The sequence below is a fragment of the Herpailurus yagouaroundi genome, unplaced genomic scaffold (assembly GCF_014898765.1).
Source record: "Herpailurus yagouaroundi ecotype Mexico unplaced genomic scaffold, PumYag 216, whole genome shotgun sequence".
Classification (NCBI taxonomy): Eukaryota; Metazoa; Chordata; class Mammalia; order Carnivora; family Felidae; genus Herpailurus; species Herpailurus yagouaroundi.
In genome coordinates this window covers 15,426,947-15,453,126 of record NW_024412447.1, presented here as the reverse complement: position 1 = coordinate 15,453,126, position 26,180 = coordinate 15,426,947, and the positions used below count along the sequence as shown (strand labels likewise).

The 26,180-nt window shown below is 38.1% G+C and overlaps 1 protein-coding gene across 3 annotated transcripts in view; it reads left to right on the top strand.

Annotated features, from left to right (window-relative positions):
• RABGEF1 (RAB guanine nucleotide exchange factor 1) overlaps window positions 1–26,180 on the top strand; it is a 64,231-nt gene that overhangs the window by 22,329 nt on the left and 15,722 nt on the right. For 2 of the 3 annotated variants that reach the window (XM_040456213.1, XM_040456214.1), the window contains exons 3-4: window positions 2,509–2,675; window positions 13,910–14,079. In XM_040456213.1, coding sequence (XP_040312147.1) covers window positions 2,509–2,675; window positions 13,910–14,079 — 337 coding nt within the window. The remainder of the gene's footprint in view (window positions 1–2,508; window positions 2,676–13,909; window positions 14,080–26,180) is intronic. The other variant, XM_040456215.1, reaches the window with a different exon arrangement.

The following is a 26,180-nucleotide window of genomic DNA, read 5'->3' as shown; positions in this document are numbered from 1 at the left end:
TCCTGCCATGGTGATAAACACATAATAGTAAAAACTTTTTTGATTTGTATATAGAGCGTGTGCATTTTGGAAATTTAACTGTTTCTTAAAAATGAGGTGTGTTAGTCCAAAGTAGTTTATATTATCCAGAAATATGATTATGATAAAAACTAAAAGATGGAATGGCTGGTGAGTATAGAGATGAATAAAATGCCATGAATGATGTTAATCTCTTGCCAAAACATCCTAGAAACAGTAAAAATTCTCCATAAAAGAACGTCAGACTGAACTCTGACATCTTTTGCTAGTTTTTTAATACCTAATCATCCATATTTGTTGAGTGACTACTTTTCTAGCATCTGTGGTGAACTTGGAGAATTATAATGCATACTCACTGCTTTCAGTAACTCTATGGTCCAAAAGAGAAAATATAGACATAGAACATTAAGTATTTGCTCAGATTTCCCACTGCACTCCTGAACATCTGAGTAGCTGATCCTGTTTCATGAAGAAAGCAGCTTTCTCCCCTCTCCACAGCAAAATGTACTCCTATCTTGATGCTGACTTCTATTTTGTCTCGGAGAGAGGTGTGTCCTTATTCCATTCTCAGACTAACACTTCTACCTATGACTTCATGGCTATTTTTTTCTGTTTCCGTTTATGACCTTGCTTGAGTCTTATTACAGCACTCCTTCTCAAATTTGAACAAGCATGAGAATCACTTATCAAAACAGGGATCACTGGACCTCATTTTGGAGTCTCTGACTTTAGTAGGGTGGGAGTGAGGTCTGGGAATTTGCATTTCTAGCAAGTTCCCAGGTGATGCTGCTGGGCTCAACATATAGAACCATTGTTCTATAGATAGCTCTTTAGATTTATTATAAATACCTCAAATACGTTGGACCTGGTCCAAGGTCAAATTTATTTCTTTTATTTACTCAATCCCAACATTTCCTCCTACCCTTCTTCTGTATCAGTTAATGACATCACTATTTTATTCAGTTAGCTAAAAAATATTGGGAGTCATTCTTTTTTTTTTTTTTCAATATATGGAGTTTATTGTCAAATTGGTTTCCATACAACACCCAGTGCTCATCCCAAAAGGTGCCCTCCTCAATACCCATCACCCACCCTCCCCTCCCTCCCACCCCCCATCAACCCTCAGTTTGTTCTCAGTTTTTAAGAGTCTCTTATGCTTTGGCTCTCTTCCACTCTAACCTCTTTTTTTTTTTTTCCTTCCCCTCCCCCATGGGTTTCTGTTAAGTTTCTCAGGATCCACATAAGAGTGAAACCATATGGTATCTGTCTTTCTCTGTATGGCTTATTTCACTTAGCATCACACTCTCCAGTTCCATCCATGTTGCTATAAAGGGCCATATTTCATTCTTTCTCATTGCCACGTAGTACTCCATTGTGTATATAAACCACAATTTCTTTATCCATTCATCAGTTGATGGACATTTAGGCTCTTTCCATAATTTGGCTATTGTTGAGAGTGCTGCTATAAACATTGGGGTACAAGTGGCCCTATGCATCAGTATTCCTGTATCCCTTGGGTAAATTCCTAGCAGTGCTATTGCTGGGTCATAGGGTAGGTCTATTTTTAATTTATTGAGGAACTTCCACACTGTTTTCCAGAGCAGCTGCACCAATTTGCATTCCCACCAACAGTGCAAGAGGGTTCCTGTTTCTTTGGGAGTCATTCTTAATTTCTCCTTTACACCACTTATCTGACCAATAAATAGAATTTATTCCAGCTCAAAGAAGTTTCTTGAATTTCATCCTTTCTTAGTTTCCAGATCTATATTTTCTCACTTAAATCTTTGTATAATATATTCTTAATTATTGCCCCTCAAGTTACCACATAGCAACCTGCATTATTTTTTTAAAGTACAGATCTGATGATGGTCATTTATTGGATTTACAGTTTTTCTTGGTTCCCCACTACATGATAAAATCTAGGATTATAATGGGCTCAGTAGTCAAGGTTTCTTAACCACCTGGTCACACCGGTGACTACGCTGATCTTGATCTGCAAAGGAAACCATATGCCTTCACATTTGTAGTTCCCTCTTCCTGGAATGCCCTTTCACTCAGTGGAACCCTATTCACCTCTTAAGACCGGTGTAAATAGCACCACTGTAAACCTTCTTTGTCCCCTCCAGCAGATTAAGTTGTTCTTTCCTATGTTCTCATAGCAATTAGGTTTTACTCTCTACTGTAGGAACTATCACATTATATACTTATCTTTTTCCTTTTCAACCTTGAGCTTGTTAGGGAAAAGTAGACTAGAGTTCCTTTTATGTAACCTTAGTATATTGTTAAATGAATATGATCTATGGAGAAGGTTCCTTTTGAAGTCTAGGAGTGTGTGGGATAGTTTCATTCAGGCACTTCAGACCTATTTGATATGTTTAGCCTCCATTTCTAAAAATTCAAGATCTCCCTGCAATTCATTGAGTAATAGCTTCAGATACAAGGAAAACTTGGAGGATGTCTGGCTCATTCTTAATCTCTCTTGAATTGCAGACTTCAGCGGGAGGAGGAAGAGGCCTTTGCCAGCAGTCAGAGCAGCCAGGGGGCCCAATCCCTCACATTTTCCAAGTTTGAAGAAAAAAAAACCAATGAGAAGACCCGCAAGGTTACCACAGTGAAGAAATTCTTCAGTGCTTCATCCAGGGTTGGATCAAAGAAGGGTAATTTTCCCTTTTCCTTCTGTGCTCAGATGAGATACAGAGTAGACCCACAGTGCATGTGGGCTCTGCTTTTTAATTTCTGTAAGTTGTTCAGTGGACATCAACCCCTATTTGAAACCAAAATTGGGTTTAAGGGTCACACAATATATGAAACCAAAAATCTCTTTGGTTGGAGGACATTGTGTGTTAGAGAAACCTGTTTATTACTCTATAGGAGGAATGAAGAAAATTGAAATGGGTAGTTTTGTTTATAAAATTTATTCCCATCCAAATGGCTATCTTTTTGGATGTTTTATTTTTTATGCCTTTAATTTTTGGATTCTGGCTTATTCTGCTTTGGATAATATCCTTACTTAACCATATCTTGTCAGAACTGACTATTTCTAGGCTTAAATTCATCTAAGAAAGAGGTTTTCTGAGAGTTTGAGAGACAGCTTGCATCTTGCAGAAATATATAGAGAATATAAAGGAGAAGGTTTGCTTTAGGCACTTGGAGGGGTGAAAGTAGCCCATAGAAGGCATTTTCTGGTGCGTGATTTGTACGTACATTATCTTTTTCATCAGCTTCTTAAAATGCTGTATATCCCGCAAAAGGATTGTCGCTAAAGTTACACATGTTCTACCAGTCAGCAGACAGGCTAGTTGAAGTGGCCTAACTGGAAGCAAGAAAGAATGTCTGTTGTCAGCTTTGTCTTTGAACCTTTATGTTGGTAACCAGAGTTATGCAGTAAATTTGAAATGGTGATGGAGACAAGACTGATGCTATCTGAAGAGATGTTCTCTTGGACAAACCCTGCCATCTGGGGTAATTGTCAGGAGGTTTTTTGTCTGCTTAAAGGCAGGAAAATGAGTAATAATATCACACCTTAAGATCTTTGCTGGCCTTGAGTGCCTGGGTGGCTTAGTCGGTTAAGCCTCAGACTTTGGCTCAGGTCACAATCTCACAGTTCATGTGTTCGAGCCCCAGTCTGGGCTCTGCACTGACGGTGCGGAGCCTGCTTGGGATTCTCTTTCTCTCCCTCTCTGCCCCTTCTGTGCTCTCTCTGTCTCTCTCAAAATAAATAAATAAACTTAAAAAAAAAAAAAAAGAACTTTGCTTGTCTTTCAGATTTAATGGCATTGTTTGTTTTATTAAAAGAAAAGGTTGCTGGGGTGCCTGGGTAGCTTAGTCGTTGAGCATCTGACTTTGGCTCAGGTCATCTCACGGTTAGTGAGTTTAAGCCCGCGTTGGGCTTTGTTCTCTTAGTGTGGAGCCTGCTTTGGATTCTCTGTCTCCCTCCCTCTCTGCCTCCCCCTGCCCCCAAAATAAAGAAACATTAAACATTTTTTTTAAAAAGAAGGAAAGGTTGCTTATTACCAAAAACACAGCACTTCTCTTTAATAAAAGCAAATCTTTAAATAGTCTTTCTGTTCACATGATTAATTTGAAATTGTTTCTTGGTCGGCTGTCACTATAGCAATTTTCTCTATTATAATTAGAATGGGAATAATCAGGACCTATTAGAGATTAAATGAAGAACGTATTTGACTCATGCTTTATTTATTAGGAGGTAGTATAGTATGGTGGTTAAGAGCATAAACTTTGGAGTCACCCTTTTTTGCGTTTCAGCTTTGTGATTTACTAGCTGTTGTGACCTTGAGCAAGCTAATTTCTTTAAGCTCTGTCTATTCTGAGGGACAGTAATACCTGTTATAGGCACGTCTTCAGAATTAAAGAAGCTGATCCAATTAAAAGAGTTCAGCACAGTGCCTGACACACTAAGTCTCCAATAAATGTTAGCTAGTTGAAAATACACATTGTTTGGGGCACCTGGGTGGTTCAGTCGGTTGAGCGACCGACTTTGGCTCAGGTCATGATCTCATGGTTTGTGAGTTCGAGCCCTGTGTCGGGCTCTGTGCTGACAGCTCAGAGCCTGGAGCCTGCTTCACATTCTATCTCCCTCTCTCTCTGCCCCTCCCCTCTCATTCTCTGTCTCTCTCTGTTTCAGAAATAAATAAACATTAAAAAAGAAAAAAAAATACACATTGTTTTTCTGATTGAGTAATCTCTACTAGTAAGGAGCTCAAGGGTATTGATCAAAACCATTCATTCCTATTTAGCTTAAATTTTGTTTTTTGCTTTGGGAAAGTCTCATTAACCTTATGAATTTATGATATAGAGTGAAATGGTAAACTATGACAGCAGATGAAATAGTAAAGAAGTTCTAAAGCCATTGGCTCTAACTGCCTCATTTTACAAATGACAGACAGTATGAAAGCCCATAAAATATTAGCCCAGCTTACTCAAGGTCCTGTAATATGTTGATATATGAGAACTCAAGTCTCCTGGTTCCATTTTTTTTCCCATTATATCCCTTGACCTCTAGTATATGTATGTGCATGTATATCTACATCTGTATGTATAGCTACGGATAGATATTTAATGAGGTTTCTGTTACTGAAGAACTTAATAGTCCTACACATTCAGTGACTCTCCTTGACACTTTAAAAAAAATTGTATCCTAAGAGTGTGTAAAATGTGCATTATTTTATGAAAGAAGATTTGTACTTTATTATTATTTTTTTTTAAGTTTATTTATTTTGCAAGAGAGAGCACAAGTTGGGGAGGAACAGAGAGGGAGAGAGAGAATCTGCACTGAAAGTGCACAGCCCGATGAGGGGCTCGAACTCATGAACCGTAAGATCATGACCTGAGCCGAAATCAAGAGTTCAGACGCTTAGCCGACTGAGCCGTCCAGGCACCCTGATGATTTGTACTTTAAAAGAAACAATCCCAAGTTATTTTATTTAAAAAAAATATTTAGCCAGTATACTTCTTAGCTTCTTTTCACATGATAGATTCTTACCTTAGATTTTTTTTTTTAAATTTTTTTTTTTCAACGTTTATTTATATTTGGGACAGAGAGAGACAGAGCATGAACGGGGGAGGGGCAGAGAGAGAGGGAGACACAGAATCGGAAACAGGCTCCAGGCTCTGAGCCATCAGCCCAGAGCCCGACGCGGGGCTCGAACTCACGGACCGCAAGATCGTGACCTGGCTGAAGTTGGACGCTTAACCGACTGCGCCACCCAGGCGCCCCTTACCTTAGATTTTTAATCTTTAGTTGTTTCTGGTCTGTAGAAAGCATATGGGGATAAAGACCTCAAAGTATTGAAAAAAGATTAATGTGTATGTATTACAAAAGAAGATCCTGTTTGATCTTCTGTTTCACAGACTGCTTACATAACTTTGCCAGATGAACTTTGCATTTCAGACTGATTATTTGGGCTTTGCATGTGGATAAGGTTAGCCTATTACTAAATGTGGTTTTAATTTATTGAGTCTCTACTAAAATAGACCTTTTGTGTTCTGTATTCTTTATTTCACTTCATTAATACACAATGCCTTTGCTCTTGATATTTTTCTTGCTTCCATTGGTGGCATGAAAGAAAGCTCTTAAACCAAGGAAGGTTGGTTGTAAACAGAACATAAATATAGCCTTCTAAGGAGTTTGAAGAATATTTAATATCCTGTTAAGAGTTGGGTTGCCCTTCAGAGAAAATTAATGGAATAGCTTGACTGTAAAGACTCAGAAAGTTTGTTTAGAGTTTTATTTTTTTTTTTAATTTTTTTTTTCAACCTTTATTTATTTTTGGGACAGAGAGAGACAGAGCATGAACGGGGGAGGGGCAGAGAGAGAGGGAGACACAGAATCGGAAACAGGCTCCAGGCTCTGAGCCATCAGCCCAGAGCCTGACGCGGGGCTCGAACTCACAGACCGCGAGATCGTGACCTGGCTGAAGTCGGACACTTAACCGACTGCGCCACCCAGGCGCCCCTATTTAGAGTTTTAAAATCTCTAAAGTAAGATTGAGTGAGCTATATTATAGCTTACACTATAAATCATAGTTGGTTGGCCAAGTTGAAATACTTGCTCACACATTTTAAAAGTCCTTTTTTTGGAGAGCTCAACTAGATGTTGTTGCCCTGAGTAGAATCTTGTGCACGTCTTTCACAAACTAATCTAAAGGCAGTGCTCATAGGAAGAATATCTTTTCCATTTTTAGAACAGAAACATACCAATTTTTCCACCCAGACCTTAGATTCTAAATATTAATCTTCACTAAAGTGAACTTGAGGGTTCCTTGGAGAAAAGACTGATTCTGGAGCTGGAGCAGGGGGGCCGCCCAAAATTTGGGGACATGTAAAAGACCCAGCAGCCATCTTCTGTGGATTTCCACTGGTCAAATTTGAGTATTAAGTAAGGACAATAAATGGAGTATACCTGAATAAAGTAATCCACTAGTCCTTTCAACTAATAAAATAGATAAATGATTAAATAAAAGAGAAGAGATAACTCTTTTTTACGTAGAATGTTGACTAATAAATGTGGAAGGAGAGATGGAGATAAGAAATCACCATTTTGCAGTCATCATACTAAGAATTGATTCAGGCAGATTTCACCAGTGAATGTTAAATCTGAGGTGAGAGAAGTTTTCTGAGGAACAAATTATGAGCATAATCTCAAATTAAGTCCCACAGCTAATTTATTAATTACAAATAGAGAAATGGCAACTATGTAATGATGGGAAATGGACCTTATGTGCCTCCAGATATCCTTTGAGAAGAACATACCATGAATTTTGTTAATACTTAAGCTGAAATTTACAACCTGAATCCAGTCATGAGGAAAGGAGAGAGAAACCCAAACTGAGGGGCATTCAATAAAATGACTTGCCTTTTTATTCTTTAAAATTGTCAATATTACAAAAACAAAGGAAGGCTGGGAGCCCTTAGAGGTTAAAGGGAGACTATGCGTGACCGCCAAACGAAGATGTGACCCTCCATTGGATCCTATGTAAGAAAAAAACCCACACACTTTTTTTAGTAACTGTACTATAGTTATGTAAAAGCATATCCTTGTTAGGAAACGCTCATATTAAGAGATAAAGAGCATGGGGGGTGGGAGGAAGGGGAGGGTGAGTGATGGGTATTGAAGAGGGCATCTTTTTGGATCAGCACTTGGTGTTGTATGGAAACCAATTTGACAATAAATTTCATATATTAAAAAAAAAGAGATACAGAGCATGCTATATACAATCCACCTGAAAATTTAGAAAAAATAATAGAGATGTAGCAAAAGGTTACAATTTCATGAATCTGAGTTAAAGAAATCGGAGTATAAAGAAATTATTTGTAACAATCTGGCAGCTTTTCTGTAAATTTGAGGTTATTTCAAAATAAGTTAAAAATAAAACTATAATCCTCCAGCATTCAGTGCTGTCCCAATATGTCCCAGATGCTAGTTAAATAGAAGCATAGTGTTGATTACATCATCTGAAAGATCACTAATAAATTGCTACTTTAATCATGAGGGCCTGTTTGGCACTTAGATGAAACTGAAGTAATGATTCCCCAAGTTGAATTTAGAACTGATTTTATAATCGTGCCTGTTTTCTGATTTTCATGATAAGGATTATGAGAAATTGTTTCCCCATTATCGCATATTTAGTGTCTTTTATTCTTTGGCACCAACTGGGTGTCCTAACAATTCAGTCCTTTTTCTGACACTACCCAGAGTCAGCACAAAACCCACAGGTTAAGGGCTCAGTTCCACAAGACTATCTCCACCCTAAGAGGCCACCTGCAGCCCCCATGAGTTGGGCACCCATACTCCTGACCAGCCATCTAGAAGTTGGGGATTCCCACAGGCCTCTTCTCAGATTTGACAATTTGTTAGAATGACTCACAGAACTCAGGAAAACACTTCATTAATGCTTATGTTGTATTACAAAGACTACAACACAGGGGCTAGCCAAATGGAAGAGTTGCATAGGGCAGGGTATAGGGGAGCGGGCACCAAGCAGCCAGCACCTCGTTGTGTTCACCAATGTGGAAACTCCCCAGACCTAATCCTTCAGGAATTTTTATGGCAACTTCATTTCATAGGCATGGTTGATTAAATCGTTGGCTGTTGGTGATCAAAAATGTCCATCCCTTCTGCATTTTGAAAGAAGTCAGGGGTGGGTGGGACTGAAAGTTTCGAACCTCTAATCGCAGAGTTGGCTCCTCTGGTTCCTATAGTATTCTGCTGAGTTGCCTCTATTGATTTTTTTTTTTTTTAATAATCTGAGAAACATGGGATTTTTCAGTAAAATTTTTTTTTTTTTTAACATTTATTTATTTTTGGGACAGAGAGAGACAGAGCATGAACGGGGGAGGGGCAGAGAGAGAAGGAGACACAGAATCGGAAACAGGCTCCAGGCTCTGAGCCATCAGCCCAGAGCCTGACGCGGGGCTCGAACTCCCAGACCGCGAGATCGTGACCTGGCTGAAGTCGGACGCTTAACCGACTGCGCCACCCAGGCGCCCCTCAGTAAAATTTTTAACATTGAGATATAAAATGTCTTTCGTCCTAGAAATGGTGTTAATCATCTTTACTACATGATCATGTCCTTTTTTGATAACTGGCATATTCAGATTGTCTTTACTCTTTCATACCTATTCTTCAAACAAATTTAGTGAAGATTTTGCTTTTACAGTTTACTTTATATATCAAAGACTTAACTGGATTTAGTGTGATCTGCCTTTGCAGGCAGCTTTATGTAGTAGATACTGAATTGCTACTCAATGATTTGCTTAAAAAGGAATCAATAGACACTGTAATAATAGTAGGGACGTTATGGTGTGGTTGTAAAGAACCTGGGCTTGGAAATTAAGCAGATCTGGTCTCAGATTTCAGCTTTTCCTCTACTTGTGTGACTTGAGGCATATAAGTGACTTAACTTCTCTAACCTCAGTGTGTATGTGGCTTAAAATGGTAGATATTATTATTTCATATGATTTCAGGAATCTAAATTTTTTTTAAATTTTTTTATTATTATTTTTTTTTTCAACGTTTATTTATTTTTGGGACAGAGAGAGACAGAGCATGAACGGGGGAGGGGCAGAGAGAGAGGGAGACACAGAATCGGAAACAGGCTCCAGGCTCTGAGCCATCAGCCCAGAGCCCGACGCGGGGCTCGAACTCACGGACCGCGAGATCGTGACCTGACTGAAGTCGGACGCTTAACCGACTGCGCCACCCAGGCGCCCCAGGAATCTAAATTTTTAAGGACTAATGAGAATATATAGTAAAGCACAGTGTCTGCAATATGGAAAATTCTTGAAAGAGCTGTAAATATCACCAATATAATTCAAAAGCATATGTTATTCTGCTAGGAAGACTTTTTTTTATTATTGTTTTCAGTTTTTATTTAAACTCCAGTTAGATAACATACAGTACAATAATATTGGTTTCCGATGTACAATATAGTGATTCAATACTCCCATACAACACCTGGTGCTCATCACGACAAGTGCACTTCTTAATCCCATCACCTATTTAACCCATCCCATCCCCCACATCCCCCCTGCTAACCATTAGTGTGTCCTCTATAATTAAGAGTCTGTTTCTTGGTTTGCCTCTCTCTCTCTCTTTTTTCCTTTGCTCATTTGTTTTGTTTTTTAAATTCCACATATGAATAAAATTGTATGGTATTTTCTTTCCCTGACTGACTTATTTTACTTAGCATGATATTCTCTAGCTCCATCTTTGTCATTGTAGATGGCAAGATTTCATTCTGTTTTGTGGCTGTGTAATATTCCATTGTGTGTATGTATGTATATATGTATATGTGTGTGTGTATCTTTTTTATCCATTCATCAGTTGATGGAGACTTGGCCTGTTTCCATAATTTAGCTATTGTAGATAATGCTGCTATAAAAATTAGGATGCATGTATCCCTTTGAATTAGTATTTTTGTATTCTTTGGGTAAATACCTAGTAATGTAATTGTTGGATTGTAGGATAGTTAAGTTTTTCAGGAACCTTGCTAGGAAGACATACATTCATTCATTTATTTATGTATGTATGTATGAGAGAGTACACACGCAGGGGAGGGGTAGAGAGAGGGGAGAGAGAATCCCAATCAGGCTCCACACTGTCAGTGCAGACCCCACCACGGAGCCCTTTCGCGTGAACCATGAGATCACGACCTGAATCGAAATCAAGAATGGGTCACTTGACCAACTGAGCCACCCAGGTGGCTCCAGTTAATGATCTTTTAAAGAAATTTTACTTTAATGAGAAATTGTTTTTTTATATTTGCCATTGCTGATGTTCTTTGTTCCTCCTGGCTGTTTGGAAGTGAATTATTCCCAGTCATGTGTGCTCTGGGGATTGTTCTGCCTGTTTCTTTATGCAGTCTTGGGTACTTTCTCACATATACATGCAGTACTCCCTCAGAGACTCACAGGAATCCCTCTGCAGTTACCTGGAATTTTTTCTCTGCAGCCCCATCCTCTCTGTATTTTGCCATGCAATTTCTAGCGACTTTGGCCTCCCTCAGCTCTAAATGCTGTTTCCCAAACTCAGCAGGTCTGCTAGGCTCTGTTTGAGTTGCCATGGCCTAAAAACTCTCTGTGCAGCGAGCTGGGGTACTTGTAAGACTTACCATATTTGTCTGCTTCTCTCAGGGGTTACCCTCTCATCCACCTGTTGTCCAATGTCTGAAAAGCATTATTTCGTGTATTTTGTCTGATTTTCTAGTTGTTAAGGGAGTAGGGTGAACCCAACCCCTGTTATCCCATCATGACCAGAAGTGGAATTATCAGATTGAGTGAAGGATTAAGCTAAGTGTTAAAGAAATTTTTATTTCTTTTTTCTTTTTAAAGTTTTTATTTATTTATTTTGAGAGAGAGCACACATGTGCATGCGGGGGAGGGGCAGAGAGAGAGGGGGAGAGAGTCCCAAGCAGGCATCTCACTGACAGCGCAGAGCCCAATTCAGGGTTCGAACTCATGAACCGTGAGATCATGCCCTGAGTCGAAACCAAGAGTCAGGTGCTTAACCTACTGAGACACCCAGGCACTCCTTAAAGAATTTTTTCTAATCATACAGACTGTTGAATACACCTTTTGGTATTCCATATTGGTAAAAATGTTTAGAAAGGGTGCTTCCAGTTTTTGTTCTAAGTTAGATTGTACCTGATTAATTTATTTGCTTAAAAAAAAATAAGTAGTACATTCAAATGGCTACAAAATAAAAGGTGTATGGTCCCTCACCTATCTAGTTCCCAGCCATCACCACCATTGTTCTCCCGTATTCAGACAACCTTTGTCATTGGTTTCTTGTGTATCCTTAGGTGCTTTTCTTCATTTCTGAACACATATATTTTTATTATATATACTCTGTTCTATATTCTTATTCACATACTGTCGTTTTTTGTTTTTTGTTTTCACTTTAGCAATATGTTTTGAGAACTCTTTTTTTTTTTAGTACATAAAAAGTATTTTAAAACTACATAGTATTCCCTTTTATGGATTAAACCACAATTTATTAGTTCCTTAGTGGTGTGCATTGTGCCATTTTTAGTCTTGCTGTTATAAGTAGTCCTAAAATGAATAGCCTTGTATATATTTCATTTTGTACATGTGTGGTTATATCAGAAAATTTCTGAGAAATGGAATTATTGGGTCATAGGATAAATGTATTTTTAATTTTGATGATTATTGCCAAATTGCATTTCATTGCAGTTGTATCATTTTACATTCCCACCTCCACAGATGAGAATGCCTTTTTACCCCATACCCTCATCAACATCAGATTTGTGTCTGTTTGTTAATTTTTAAAATGGCATCTCATAGTAGTTTCGATTTGCATATTTGTTACGAGTGAGACTGAGCATGTTTCCTTTGTTTAAAATACATTTAGGTTTCCTTTCTGTGCAATGTTAGGATTCCTTACCCCTTTTCCTGTTGAACTGTTATTTTTCTTTCTTATTTGTATGAGTTACTTTACATTAGGGAGAGTAGCCCTTTGTCTGTGATAAAGCTTACAAGCATTTTTTCCATCTGTTGGTTGATTTTTGACTGATAGTATTTTTAGCCATAGATATAGTGGGGTTTTTGTGTGCTTTTTAAATTTTATTTTATTTTAATGTGATTTTAGGGCTTCTATAGTTCGAATCATAATTAGGAAGCACCTGATAATCTGAAAGATATGCAAATACTTGATTTGAAAAGATAACTATAATGTGCAACTTTGTTCTGTTAACTACTTAATAGTACTGTTGGGAGGAGAAAGGGTGTTTTCACCCTTACTTTGAACATAAGTCAAACAATTTAAGTACCTCATTGGTTTGATCACCAGCTATGTGATAATAAAAGAGAGGTAGAATCTTTACTTCACCATAGTTAATAGTATATTCTTTTAGGTAGTCTACATGTGTTTGTCTCACTTGAATAATCCAGTCTTCTATTATCTGAAAACTTTACTGCAACTTCTTTATTGAAATATATCTCAGGTACTAAGGTTCAAAACATAAGATGATAGGAAGTTACTCTTGAGTAAGCAGGTAATAAGTTGATTTCAGTATCTTCAGAAGATACTTTCTCTTCCTAATGATCTTTCTTTTTATGTATAAAAGGGAACTGTGGGGATATGAGTAATTTAATTCCTTACAGTTATTGGATTAGCAGTTGAATATCAGGAGGCTTGAATGTGATCAGAGAGCGCCTACTGTATTGTAGCACTGTTATCTTTATTCTTTAAAGGTCCCATTTGAAGAGGGGAAAGAGGTGTGTGGCCACTGATTAGACAGTGTTTTACTTACTTTGCTTATCTCTTTGCTGTTTGCTCTGTCATGATTGCTGTGTTGGATGCGTTCTTGCACTTAGAGCAGTATGACTTGAAAAATTTTTTTGAAAACTGGATTATGGGTCAGTAATTGTTAGTCTCCACATAAATAAATGAGCCTTTGCCTTTTTGAGAAGTAGAATGGATTTGGAAGAGTTGTCTCACATCTTATAAGTCACCTAACGTTTTTGTGCTTCTCCTGATTGTTATTTTGCTTATTGACTAGTTTTGTAAATTCATGCAGTCTTTGAGAAAGTTGTTCAAGATAGTGCCGCCATTTCAGTATTTATAATTAAGTATATGCATCAAAGTATGATATATTTTGGCTAAAAAAATATTAGTAGAGCAACTTTTATTTGAATGGGAATATCTTTTAGATCGTGTAGTTTTATCTGCTTGTACTTCCTCGTCATAAAATAGATTGAGCTTACTTTAAGTGGTCCAAATATTTAAACAGAATTTAAATTCAAGTTTAACTTTGATTAAGCATAATTTAAATAACCAAGTTACATAGTTAAAGTGATTCCATGCATGGATCTTCTATGTAATGAAACTTACTATGTTTAATTTTCCCAGCAGAAATTCAGGAAGCAAAAGCTCCCAGTCCTTCCATAAACCGGCAAACCAGCATTGAAACGGATAGAGTGTCTAAAGAGTTCATAGAATTTCTCAAGACCTTCCACAAGACAGGCCAAGAAATCTATAAGCAGACCAAGCTGTTTTTGGAAGCAATGCATTACAAAAGGGTAGGTTGAGAGTAACCACTTAGAAACATAGAGTTTTGGTTTTAGGAAAGGTCTTAGAGATAATCTAGTATAACTTTGTCATTTTACACCTCGGAAAATCAGGATCCAGAGATGTTAAGTTACTTACCTAAGAGATGTCACTGAACCAAGTTAAAACCCAACTCCCAGGCTAGTACTTTTCCACTGCAACTCAGTGGTATTTGGGTCATCTTTGCATGGAAAGTCTGACATTGAAGCCACTTATATTGTGTACTTTAGTAATAAGCCTTCCTAAATTGTCACCTTGTATGTAGTTTAAACCGCTAAGGGAACATAGTAGACCTTGAACTCTAAGTAGCAGCAGTTAGGCCAATAGCGTTCATTTTAGGGTTTTCTGTTTTTGTTTTGTATTTTGTTATAAAATACCGCTCCTTGATCAGGTGGGAGAAGGGAAAGCCAGAATTTAGATGTTGAAAGGGACCTTAGCAACTATCCAGTTTCAGTCCCTTTTGTTTTATAGATGGGGAAGGTGGGAGCCTGAGAGGATGAGTGACTTGTCAAGGTTACACAGTTAGATTTTGCCAGTGTCAGAACTAGAACTTGTGCCTTCCACAGGTGTCTCTTTAACCTGCAATTTCTAAACTGTAATCTCAATTGCAGTAATTTTTTTTTTTTTTACGTTTATTTATTTTTGAGACAGAGAGAGACAGAGTATGAACGGGGGAGGGTCAGAGAGAGAGGGAGAGACAGAATCGAAAGCAGGCTCCAGGCTCTGAGCCATCAGCCCAGAGCCCGACGCGGGGCTTGGACTCACGGACCGTGAGATCGTGACCTGAGCTGAAGTCGGACGCTTAACCGACTGAGCCACCCAGGCGCCCCTCAATTGCAGTAATTTATAAGACTACTTGTAAAGGGACTCATTTCTGTAAACAACGATCAATTATTTGTAACATTCTTCACCCATTAAACTCAGAATTAGCTCTCAAAGTCCCTTCTGGAAAGTGAGGAAGTCTTAGGAAAAGAGAGTAAGAAAAGCAGCAAGGTGATTAACTGCTTAGCTGTATTTCAGCTGTGGTCACTATCACTAGGCTAATAAGCAAACAGCTTCTGCCAAAATACTTTTTAAATATTGAATTCAGTTAATAAGGAAGAAAAGAAGCTTTCTCTCTTGTTTTTTGGTGTGCAGTTATACTGAGAATAAGCAGTCCTGTTTTCTCCTCAAAGTATTTGTAAGCAGGGGTACCTGGGTGGCTCAGTTGGTTAAGCATCCGACTTCAGCTCAGGTCATGATCTCATGGTACATGAGTTCGAGCCCCGCGTTGGGCTCTGTGCTGTCAGTTCAGAGCCTGGAGCCTGTCTTCGGATTCTGTGTCTCCCTCTCTCTCTGCCCCTCCCCCACTCACTCTCTGTCTCTATCAAAAAATGAATAAACAGTAAAAAAAAAAAAAATTTAAAGCATTTGTAAGCAGATAGTAACATTTAAAGAAAGCATATATCATTGATGGGTTTTTTTGTTTTGTTTTGTTTTTGTAACATTTATTTATTTTTGAGAGAGTGTGAGTTGGGGAAGGTCAGAGAGAGAGGGAGACAAAATCTGAAGCAGGCTCCAGGCTCTGAGCTGTCAGCATAGGACTGTATGCAGGGCTCAAATCATGACATCGTGACCTGAGCCGAAGTTGAAGCTCAACCGACTGAGCCACCCAGGTGCCCATAATCATTGATGTTTTAAGTTAGAAGCAGTGATAGACTTCCTTAGTATGGAATCTTCAGAGGTCATGTGGTATACAACTTTCATTTTTTTTAAATATATAATTTATTGTCAAATTAGTTTCCATACAACACCCAGTGCTCATCCCAATAGGTGCCCTCCTCAATGCCCATCACCCACTTTCCCCTCTCCCCCACCCCCATCAACCCTCAGTTTGTTCTCAGTATTTAAGACAACTTTCATTTTTTTAGCCATAAATAAAAACTAAGCCTTTGTAGTTATTTATTCTTTTTTTCAAAATTTTTTCTTATGTTTATTTATTTTTAAGAGAAGGAGATGATGTGAGTTGGGGAGGGGCAGAGAGAGAGAGAGAGAGAGAGAGAGACAGAATCTGAAGCAGGCTCCAGCCTCCGAGCTGTCAGCACAGAGCCCAGGGTGGCGCTTGAACTTGGGAATGGCAAGATCATGACCTAGGCCGAAGTTGGACACTTAACTGACTGAGCCACACAGGCACCCCTGTAGTTATTTTTTCTTTAGTCCATACAGTCCATAAAATGCTATATTTTAGAAAAATAATAAGCTCATTTGATCAGCTCATCAGAACTGATTTGTTCATTTTTCTTTTGCTCAGAACTGTAACATGCCTTTGTTCTGTAATAATTTAGTTGACTTTTAAACCAATATACTAAAGTAAAACAGTAATTAACTGGGGCAGAATACCATCATGCCTAACTGTTTTCAAGGCATCACAAACCCATATCTGAGAACTGAATGTGGCCTCAGATTCCTTCCATTTGAAGAGCCATTGTGCAACAGTTTTCTATTTCTACACTAGCACTAAGTGTTCTGTGGCTAAGTGTCCAAGTCTTAGGCAAGTATGTGCCACAATACCTGGCACATACCTGAAATTGAACAGATATTTGTTAAACTGAAATGTCCAGCGCTTCTCCAGGAAGCCCTTTTGCCTTTGGCTCCAAGTTAAATGTCCTTTTAAATAAATAAAACAGTTTTTATACCAGAATGAACCAATCTTACCTAATAAGCTTCAAATCACTTAATCATTTAAATTTCTTGAGAGAATCTGATTGAGTGCAGTTGGGGATAGTTGCTGAGGTAATGAAGTGTGTGAAAGGTGTCCTCTGTACTCAGGTAACCAAAACTCAAAATCTTAACTTAGGCTTAGACTTAAGGCTCAAAAAACTTAATTTAATGTTAGTCTCACCAAGTAGACTTTCTAAGTCATCTTATTCTAGTGACCTATACAGTATGAAAATTCATTTCCTATATGTTTGAACCCACCCTGTTGACGTTGCCATTAACTGGTGATTCTTTCTTCTGTGCCCCACAGTAGCAGTCTTCCCCAAATCTCTGAGGTCCAGAACAATGGACCGCTCTTGCCCACATCTTTTTCTACTGCATTCCTGTTTTCTCCGATCTGAGTGTATGTCAGTGGTGAGCAGCCTTTTCCATATCTGGCTCAAGTCTAGAAAATTAAATATTTACAGAATTGCATTAAAAAGGTTGGGTTTATTTTCAGCCATTTTATCTTTATCACAAAACACCTCATCTGCACTCAGAATTTTTTTTTCTTTTTTCAATTTCCTCATCCCAAAAGGATGTCTCTTTGGGATGAAATTTCATTCAGTCCTTACATAATTCATACACACTGCAGTAATACAATGTAATGCTTTACTGTTCAACAAATATTGTTGGTTGCTCAGACTCTTCTGAAGGTGGTTTATTTTGTCATTTTTTCTGTTTGGTTAATCTTATTAGCTACTTAAAATATATCTTATATTCCTTTTCATATTATTTAGAATAAGAGGTATTTTTATTGCAAACAAAATAGGCAGCTACATCATTAAGCCAAAATCCATTTATATTTATGTTGTCATCAGCCACTTTTCTCTTCTTAGAAGTCATCATAGCAAGAATTTAAATTTTACTAAGAAAATGACTGATGGGGGACTGGCATATACAGAAGAAGCTAAGAAGAATTTATAAGGTTTAGTGTTTTAAACTTCTTATCATTACAAAAATAACTAGAATTTAAGAAACTCACTGTAAGAGCCAAGCTTCAGATAGGTCTAAGAGTGGCCATGGATTCTGGATGTATAGGGTCACCAATGAAATGAAGGATGTATGGGTTTCTTTTTGTCATTTGGACAAAGCCTTTTTATGTGGCCAGGGTAATTTTAAAGTATTATATAGAGCCAACTTTCAATATTAACCTTTTCCATCATAACTAGAAAACCCTATTTTCTAACTTAGTAAGATCCCTTCCTTGGTGAAGTTTTTTTTCCCATAAGTTTATTTATATGAAAACATTTTCAAAACACAAAACAGACTGCAGTTAAATCAAGAAGTTTCTTTTGCTGCCCAAAATGTTTAAATCCTGCCATTGTTAATTATTAATAAATCACTCAGAAGCACTCTCCCCTATTCTGAAAGTGGAGCCTGCTCTATTTTTAAAAGTGGAGCTTATTATACCCTCTCCTTCCTTAAAATACATACCTTTTAATTTATTGGATATTGAATTAAAGCTTTTTGATAAGTGAATTTTGTGGATTTCTCGATGCATTATTTTTTTGAGAGGGAGAGAGAAAATCCCAAGCAGGCTCCATACCCAGCATGGACCCCCATGCAGAGCTTGATCTCATGACCACAAGACCACAACCTGAACCGAAATCAAGACTCAGCACTTAACTGACTGAGCCACCCAGGTGCCCCTCAATGCAATTTTAAAAACAAGATTCCTTTATTAGCAGTCATTCAGATATTCTTTTTCCTTACTAAAGAAGCAGTCAAGCACAAACGTAAGACCTTTTGTTACTTTCATCATTCTTTTCCCAAGCATTCATTCTATAAAATTCTGATATTGGTTATATTATATAAACTTAAATTTTTTCCCATGTCAACTCTCTTGAAAAACTATTTTTCTAAACCTGAATGAGGAGAAAAAAATTACAGTTTACAACATAGCTATATCTTCATTTATCTTCTCTTTCCAAGAATAAATAGAAAGCTAGGTGTCCTCCTATACCTTAAAATGACCTCACTATTCTAGGGGTGCCTGGGTGGCTCAGTTGGTTAAGCATCCAACTCTAGATTTTGGCTCAGGTCATGATCTTGCAGTTTGTGAATTCAAGCCCCATGTCAGGCTCTGTGCTGGCGGCATAGTGCCTGCTTGGGATTTTCCCTCTCCCTCTCTCTCTTTGCCCCTACCCCACTCACATTCTCTTTCTCTCTCTCTCTCTCTCTCTCCCTCCTTCCCTCCCACCCTCCCTCCCTCCCTCCCTCCCTCCCTCTCCCCCTGCCTCTCTCTCTCAAAATAAATAAATAAACATTATAAACAAATGAATAAACTTTATAAATAAACTTTTTTTAACATTTATTTATTTTGAGAGAGAGAGAGAGGCAGGGGGAGAGGGAGTGGGCTCCATGCTGTGAGCACAGAACCCAATGTGGGGCTCGATCCTATGAACCATGAGATTATGACCTGAGCCAAAGTCGGACACTTAACTGACTGAGCCACCCAGGTGCCCCTAAATAAATAAACTTTTAAAAATAATTTCACTATTCTAAACCATATGTGTGTGCAAGGAGTAGTTTGACCTGCTGTGTATTTACTGTCAGGAGAGCAGAGGTTTGTATCCAAGGCAAAGAAATTTTAATTAACAAAATAGGCTTTAATCATGATAAGAAAATTGGGGAGCTGGGCTAGGGGAGAAACCCAGGACTCAATTTTAAAGTTAGATGAGAAGTGAGGTGACAAGACAGTGGGAAAGCATCTGAGCTGATAGAATCTGTAAGTTGTAAGAACTGAAAATAGATAAAAGGTTGAATTGATAATTATGTTGAAAGTGATGAGTGAATAAAATAAGAATGTATCATAGAAGAATACAGCGATATGTACGAGAAAACTTAAGACCTTATCAAGGGGAACCGTGATGGCTCAGTGGGTGAGGCTGGCTCCCAGCTTTGGCATCGTTTCTCAGGCCCTCTCCTGTTGTGCACAGCTGCAAAACAAAAGAACAGTGCCCAGAATAGAAGAGGACACAGGTCAAAATGGAACAGAAGAGAGGTATTTCCTCTACAGAGAGGATAGTCATGGAAGAGAGAGTGATTAGAAGAGCAACTAAAAGAGTGTACGGAAGAATAAAAGCAAGATTTGGCAGATAACAGAGAACTTTTTGCCAAGGAGCCAAAAGTGGTGGAGGAGGCATAATTATATGGTATTTAGGAATTCTGCGAGGACTTGCTAGAGGTTGTAGGCATTTTAGAGAAAGCAACACAATGTGTGTTCCAAGAGAAAAAAAATTAAAGATGATAATCCTATAAAACCTATAGAAGAGCCCCATAATGACAGAAATCCACATCCAGAAGGTGTTCAAAAATCACAGCTTACGCAAATTAAACCAGTTGTGGTTCAAACTGAGCCAAGTTTGACCCTACAGATGTGAGGCTTTGTTCTGCATTCTTGTTGAGGGGAAAGAGCTGGGCACAGCAGTGCTAGTTAACAAGGTGAGGTACAAGCTGATGGCCCACACCAGGACCTACCTTGGTGGGCATGGTGAAAGAAGCTTAGCTGCCTCTAACTAGCTGCTATAACTCTTGAAAGGCTGATTCGTCTTTTCTCACCCATGAGTACTTTTGACCTTTCCCCAAACTTTGTTGGAAAAACCCAAGTGGCTAAGCACACAATTAAATTAATGAACTCTAATTCAGGAGTCTGTTCACTGATTTTTAGGATTCCATGTTGTGTAGTTTCACATACTTAGAGAAGAAGCCACTTGGACACTGCTAGTCCTCTAGAGTATCATGAATGATGCTATGTTTGCTCAAATTCTGGTGACATCACAGTATCTTAAATGAATACAGTGTCTTCTAGAATCCTGCGGGGTTACTTGGCCGTGCCTCGCTGCACTGTGGTTCTTTCGCATCTCACTGTGTAAATGAAAGGCAAGAGTATAAACATTTTTCTTGCTAAAAAAATTTAACACTAGGGGCGCCTGGGTGGCTTGGTCGGTTAAGCGTCTGACTTCGGCTCAGGTCACGATCTCACGGTCCATGAGTTTGAGCCCCACATCGGGCTCTGTGCAGACAGCTCAGAGCCTGGAGCCTGTTTCAGATTCTGTGTCTCCCTCTCTCTCTGCCCCTCCCCTGTTCATGCTCTGTCTCTCTCTGTCTCAAAAATAAATAAAACGTTAAAAAAAAAATTTAACGCTGACCTTTGTGAAGAACATATGTGAGCTCATTTGTAATTACTAACTAACCAGGTGCTAAAAATGATCAACTACTGGCTTTACCTTAGAGATGTGAAATGAACATAATGTACCTTAACAATTCTCACCATCTTTATTTTGGCAGTAATTGAATTTGACAAAAACCAATTACTTTTGCTCTGTTTTGTTCATCTAAATGTAGAAATGTTTAAATCTATGTTCAACTAGCTACTAGTGACCTCAGGGTATATTCCCTAGTAAGATGGACTATCTCAAACTATGAGAACCACATGCTTGGTTTATTTAAGAGGAATGAAGCACCAATGTGTTTATTTTCCTTAAAAAAATTATTGAAGGCAACAGAAACTGGCAGTACAAAAAATATGGACACGAAGCTAAAACCTAAATAAATTCAACAGTTAACTGCAGTACAAAAGAAACTTAACCCAGAAAACAGATTTTGGAATTCTAAATTCTAATGATGAGATGTGCCAGGTGAACTACATAGAAAACATAATTAAGGAAATAGGCAAAGATTTTCAAAACAGAGTGGAAAGAAAAAAAAAAAAAGATTTCAACCAGACAATTAAGAAGGTATACAGGATACCTCTCAGTATTAATAGTCAAAAGAATACACCCACTTGTCAAACTTTCAAACAAAACAGGAAAATTTTTTAGGAAAAAAATAAAATGACTTTACACACAGACATTATAGAAAAGATGATCCCAGTCAATAGTTTGAAAATACTTTAGGAAAAGTAGACTTTGGTAGACTGTAATTTTTCTTAGAAAACTGAAAAAACATTTTGGAATTTTGTAGAACCTAAAAATTTACCAACACAAACCTGCTTAGCTCCTTTGAGAAGAACTGTGAAGGATCTGAGATTTTCCCTACTCTCAAGTTAACAAATTAGCCTGCCATCATTCCATGGATACTGGCAGAAGCCATGAGTCCCCTGGGTCAGAAAAGAAGGCCAATTTATTACTCACAGCAGTAGCCATATCTAGAGTATATTAGCCTTTGCACCAATTCCCTGAGTGTCAGTTCCCACAGGGTAATGCAAAGACCAGGTAATGCCTGTGCTTGCAGTGAGTAATGTTAGATAAGAGGATGTTTTAAACTTGTCTGACCTTTGCCTCAGATGGAAATGTTATCTTTATTAGATTGGACAATAATCAGTATACCCTTTTACTTGAGGGAGGTGCTATCTCTGTCTTCCAAGGCTATTTGCTATTTAGCTATCCTTGAAAAGATAGTGCAGAACAAAGGCAATCAGTGACTCTCCTCACAAGATCCATAGAAATAGAAGAAATCTATGTAGAATTGTCTCCAAGTGTTTTTACAGTACTACAAAGAGAGGGGCAATGATAAATGGTCACATTTATTTCTTCTTTCATTCAACTAATTGAGCAATAGCCCTACACCTGGCTCTGTTGTAGGAACTGAGGATATGGTGGTCAACAGTCCCCTCACGGAGCTCACATTTTAGTGGCGAAAATAATCAACAGATTTGTAATATAACATAGTGGTAAGTCCTACAAAGAATCTGAAACAAGATAAGAGGACAGAGTAGCAGGGGAGTTATTGTAAATTGTAAAATAAACAGCCTAATGTAGTGTAACTCTGTGTGATATAAATAGAAATATAAAAAGAAATTTTCTGAATAGTAACATAGAATGGCAGTGATTGTTGGAGCCGGGGGAGGAATAGGTGACTCATTGCCACTAGCAAAACAGGCCATTTAGGCCTTTAAAAGGAGGTCACAGTGTTTTTACTTAGAAGTGAGTACCACTGGGGCACCTGGGTGGCTCAGTCAGTTCAGCGTCTGGCTCTTGATTTCGGTTTAGGTCATGATCTCACAGTTCATGAGATCGAGCCCTGCGTCGGGCTCTGTGTTGACAATAAGGAACCTGCTTGGGATTCTCTCTCCCTCTCTCTGCCCCTCCCCTGCTTACTAGCGCACGCTTTCTCTGGCTCCCTCAAAATAAATATTTTTTTAAAAAGTGAGTACTAGTAATCATAAGAATCAATGTACTGTGGTTTGTTCTAAGTATTGAGATATGGTGCAAATGAAAGGTAACCATGTCTGAGGCACCTAGGAGATAAAAAAGAATCATCTATTGCATAAAGTGCATAAACTGAAAGAATAACAAGTAAAATTATAGCATGCTAAAGGAAAATTAAAATATTACTGTTAAGATGTTAAGTGAAGCCCCCATATTATAAAAATAAAATTAGATTAATAGTCTTCATAATAAAAAGTTTCATCTCACAAACTCCATAATGATAGTCCTTTTGTTAATTTAAACATAGTCTGCTTATTGAAAGGATTTGAAAAGATTTACAAAATGATTTAAACTAAGAATAGGAGAAGAAGGGACTAATTTGATGGTATTTAGAATTTACAAACATGTTCTTATGGACACATTCTTCATGTAGCTGCTGCTTATAATTACCCACATGAAAGTCCAGGCATAGTATTAAAACTAGTTTTCTGAAGAAATATTACCAGTGGACTTAAAATTGCTCAGTCCATGGATCTGTTTGTCTGGTTATCTACTTTAGTGCAGGGATGAAGCTTAGAGAATTTACAATATAAATTTCATTGATCAATTCATAGACAAGGGCTAGATAGGAAGCAAAAAACTGAAGTCTCGTTGGGAAGCAGCAGTATGGAAAGCAAAGCCACGTATTGGACAAACTGAGCATGCTCTGATAGAGTCCCATCCTCCAGCAGCAGGAGGAGGTGGGTAGAATCAGGACTTTTCTCACAGAGTAGATGTGATCTGCTCAAGTTCAGACCCCAGAGCATGGAGACATCCTGTCTCGTTGAGCTTTACTAGAAACGTCGTTCCTATATCACATAGATATTAGTATGAAATAAGAATACTTACTGCTACAGTATACCCATACCTATTTAGGGAGAATTGTTGAAGGTAGATGCAATAAAAAGGAGAAGTGAGGGATTTATCATGTGGCCCATGGCACTTTTTGTCCTTCTGGTTTTTAATTCTCATAGAATATTATAATTACTTATTTGTGTTCAATCTTCCCATTCAAATTGAATGCCTTCTGGGCATTTTATTAATTTTGTTTTTAATACCTTGTCTGGTACAGTGGCTAGCAATTCTGATCATGCAGCAAGTGCTTTTTGAGTGAATAGAAATAAAATTTCCATGAAATTTAGGAAAAATGATCTTCTCAGGAAAATCTAAGTGTACTAATAGAGGTGTCAATTTATTGGCATAACAAGATAAATTCATAAAGTTCAGTTACAGTATGACACACTGGTGATAAAAAGCTAAAGAGCCTAGCACAGTATTAAAAAATAGTAATTTGGGGGGCGCCTGAGTGGCTCAGTCAGTTGAGCGTCCGATTTCAGCTCAGATCATGATCTCACAGTTCTTGGGTTCAAGCCCTGCGTCGGGCTCTGTGCTGACAGCTTAGAGCCTGGAGCCTGCTTCAAATTCTGTGTTTCCCTCTCTCTCTGCCCTTCCCCTGCTCACGCTGTGTCTCTCTCTCAAAAATAAACCTTTAAAAAATAGTAATTTTTAAATGTAATAGCGATAAATAGCATTAAATATTAGTAAAAGTCTAATAAGGCAAGTTAGTTCATACAAAGATTTAAGAGACTAAGGATTAGGGGTGCCTGGGTGGCTCAGTCGGTTAAGCGTCCGGCTTCGGCTCAGGTCATGATCTCACAGTCCGTGAGTTCGAGCCCCGCGTCGGGCTCTGTGCTGACCGCGCAGAGCCTGGAGCCTGCTTCGGATTCTGTGTCTCCCTCTCTCTCTGCCCCTCCCCTGCTCATGCTCTGCCTCTCTCTGTCTCAAAAATAAATAAAAACATTAAAAAAAAAATTTTTTTTTTTTTAAATAAAAGACTAAGGATTGTTGGGGCGCCTGGATGGCTCAGTCAGTTAAGTGTCCAACTCTAGATTTCAGCTCAGGTCATGATCTCATGGTCGTAAGGTCAAGTCCCATGTCAGGCTCTGCACCGATAATGCTAAGCCTGCTTGAGATTCTCTCTCCCTCCCTCTTTCCCTCTCTGTCTCTCTCTCTCTCTCTCTCAAAGTAAACAAACATTTAAAAAATAAAAGACTAAAGATAGTACCTTGGATCTAGGTAAGAAAAATTTAAATTACAATGTTATATTTATTCTAGAAAAAAAAGCAAATATATAATCTTTTTGTGTGGTGGGTTTGGGAACAAGAATTTGGTAGGAGAGGTTTCTAAATCTAGCAGACTTCAAAATATATCCTAAAATGAAAGACATCACAACTAGGTGAGATTTTAATTAAAAAATTAAAATATAGGACAGTGAAATAAACCAGAGATTCCAGAAATAAATTCGGTTTCTCAGGAGCAACTGGGGGAACAGAGGGAGCAGTATTGCTTTTTACTTACTACCTGCTGACAAAGGGAAGTTTGTATATAGATTACTTATGGTCCATATTTCATACTTGCACCTTGCATTTCGGCCAAATAAGAGTTAAACATGAAAAAACTTAGAAGTAAATTAGTGAAGTTGATTAGTATATTTATTTGTGCTGGAGAGATACTTATTTTTGTGGAGAAATTTAAAACAGTTTTCAAGCTGCAATTGAACTCTTAAATATTGTTCTTAAGGATCAGGTAAAAGGTTTAGTGGTATTAACTTTTTAAAAGCTGTGTATAAAAAAAAAAATTAAAAAAAAAAAAAATAAAAGCTGTGTAACGTAAAATAAAAGGTAGAATGGAAGGCAGCACTGGAAAATTGTGGTAAATACAAATGAAAGCAACATTTCAAAACATCTAAAGTTTACTTAGTACCAAGTTCTTGCTTAGACAAAGGATCAATTTTAATTCAACCGAAGGACTTTTCTGTAAATACCTAGTTAAGAAAGCAGCAGGTGCACTGTGAGTGCTGTGAGGCCCACAAGGCTGTTTGGACTAAGGGAATGAAAGACTGCTCTTAGAAGTAAGGTATGAACAGAGCCTTCCTCGGACAGCTGTTGGAAGACTGGAGAGGAATCAAAGTAATGCAGACAGAGAGTAACTTTATAGTGTTGGAGAGGTGGAATAGCCAAAAGCAGACCTCAGAACAATTGGGTAACCTGGCAGGGTAAGCGGGAAGGAGGAAGGGGTGGTGATTCTGAGTGCAGGCTTCAGCATTCATCTGATGGACAACCATTGGAAGTATGATGCTCCGA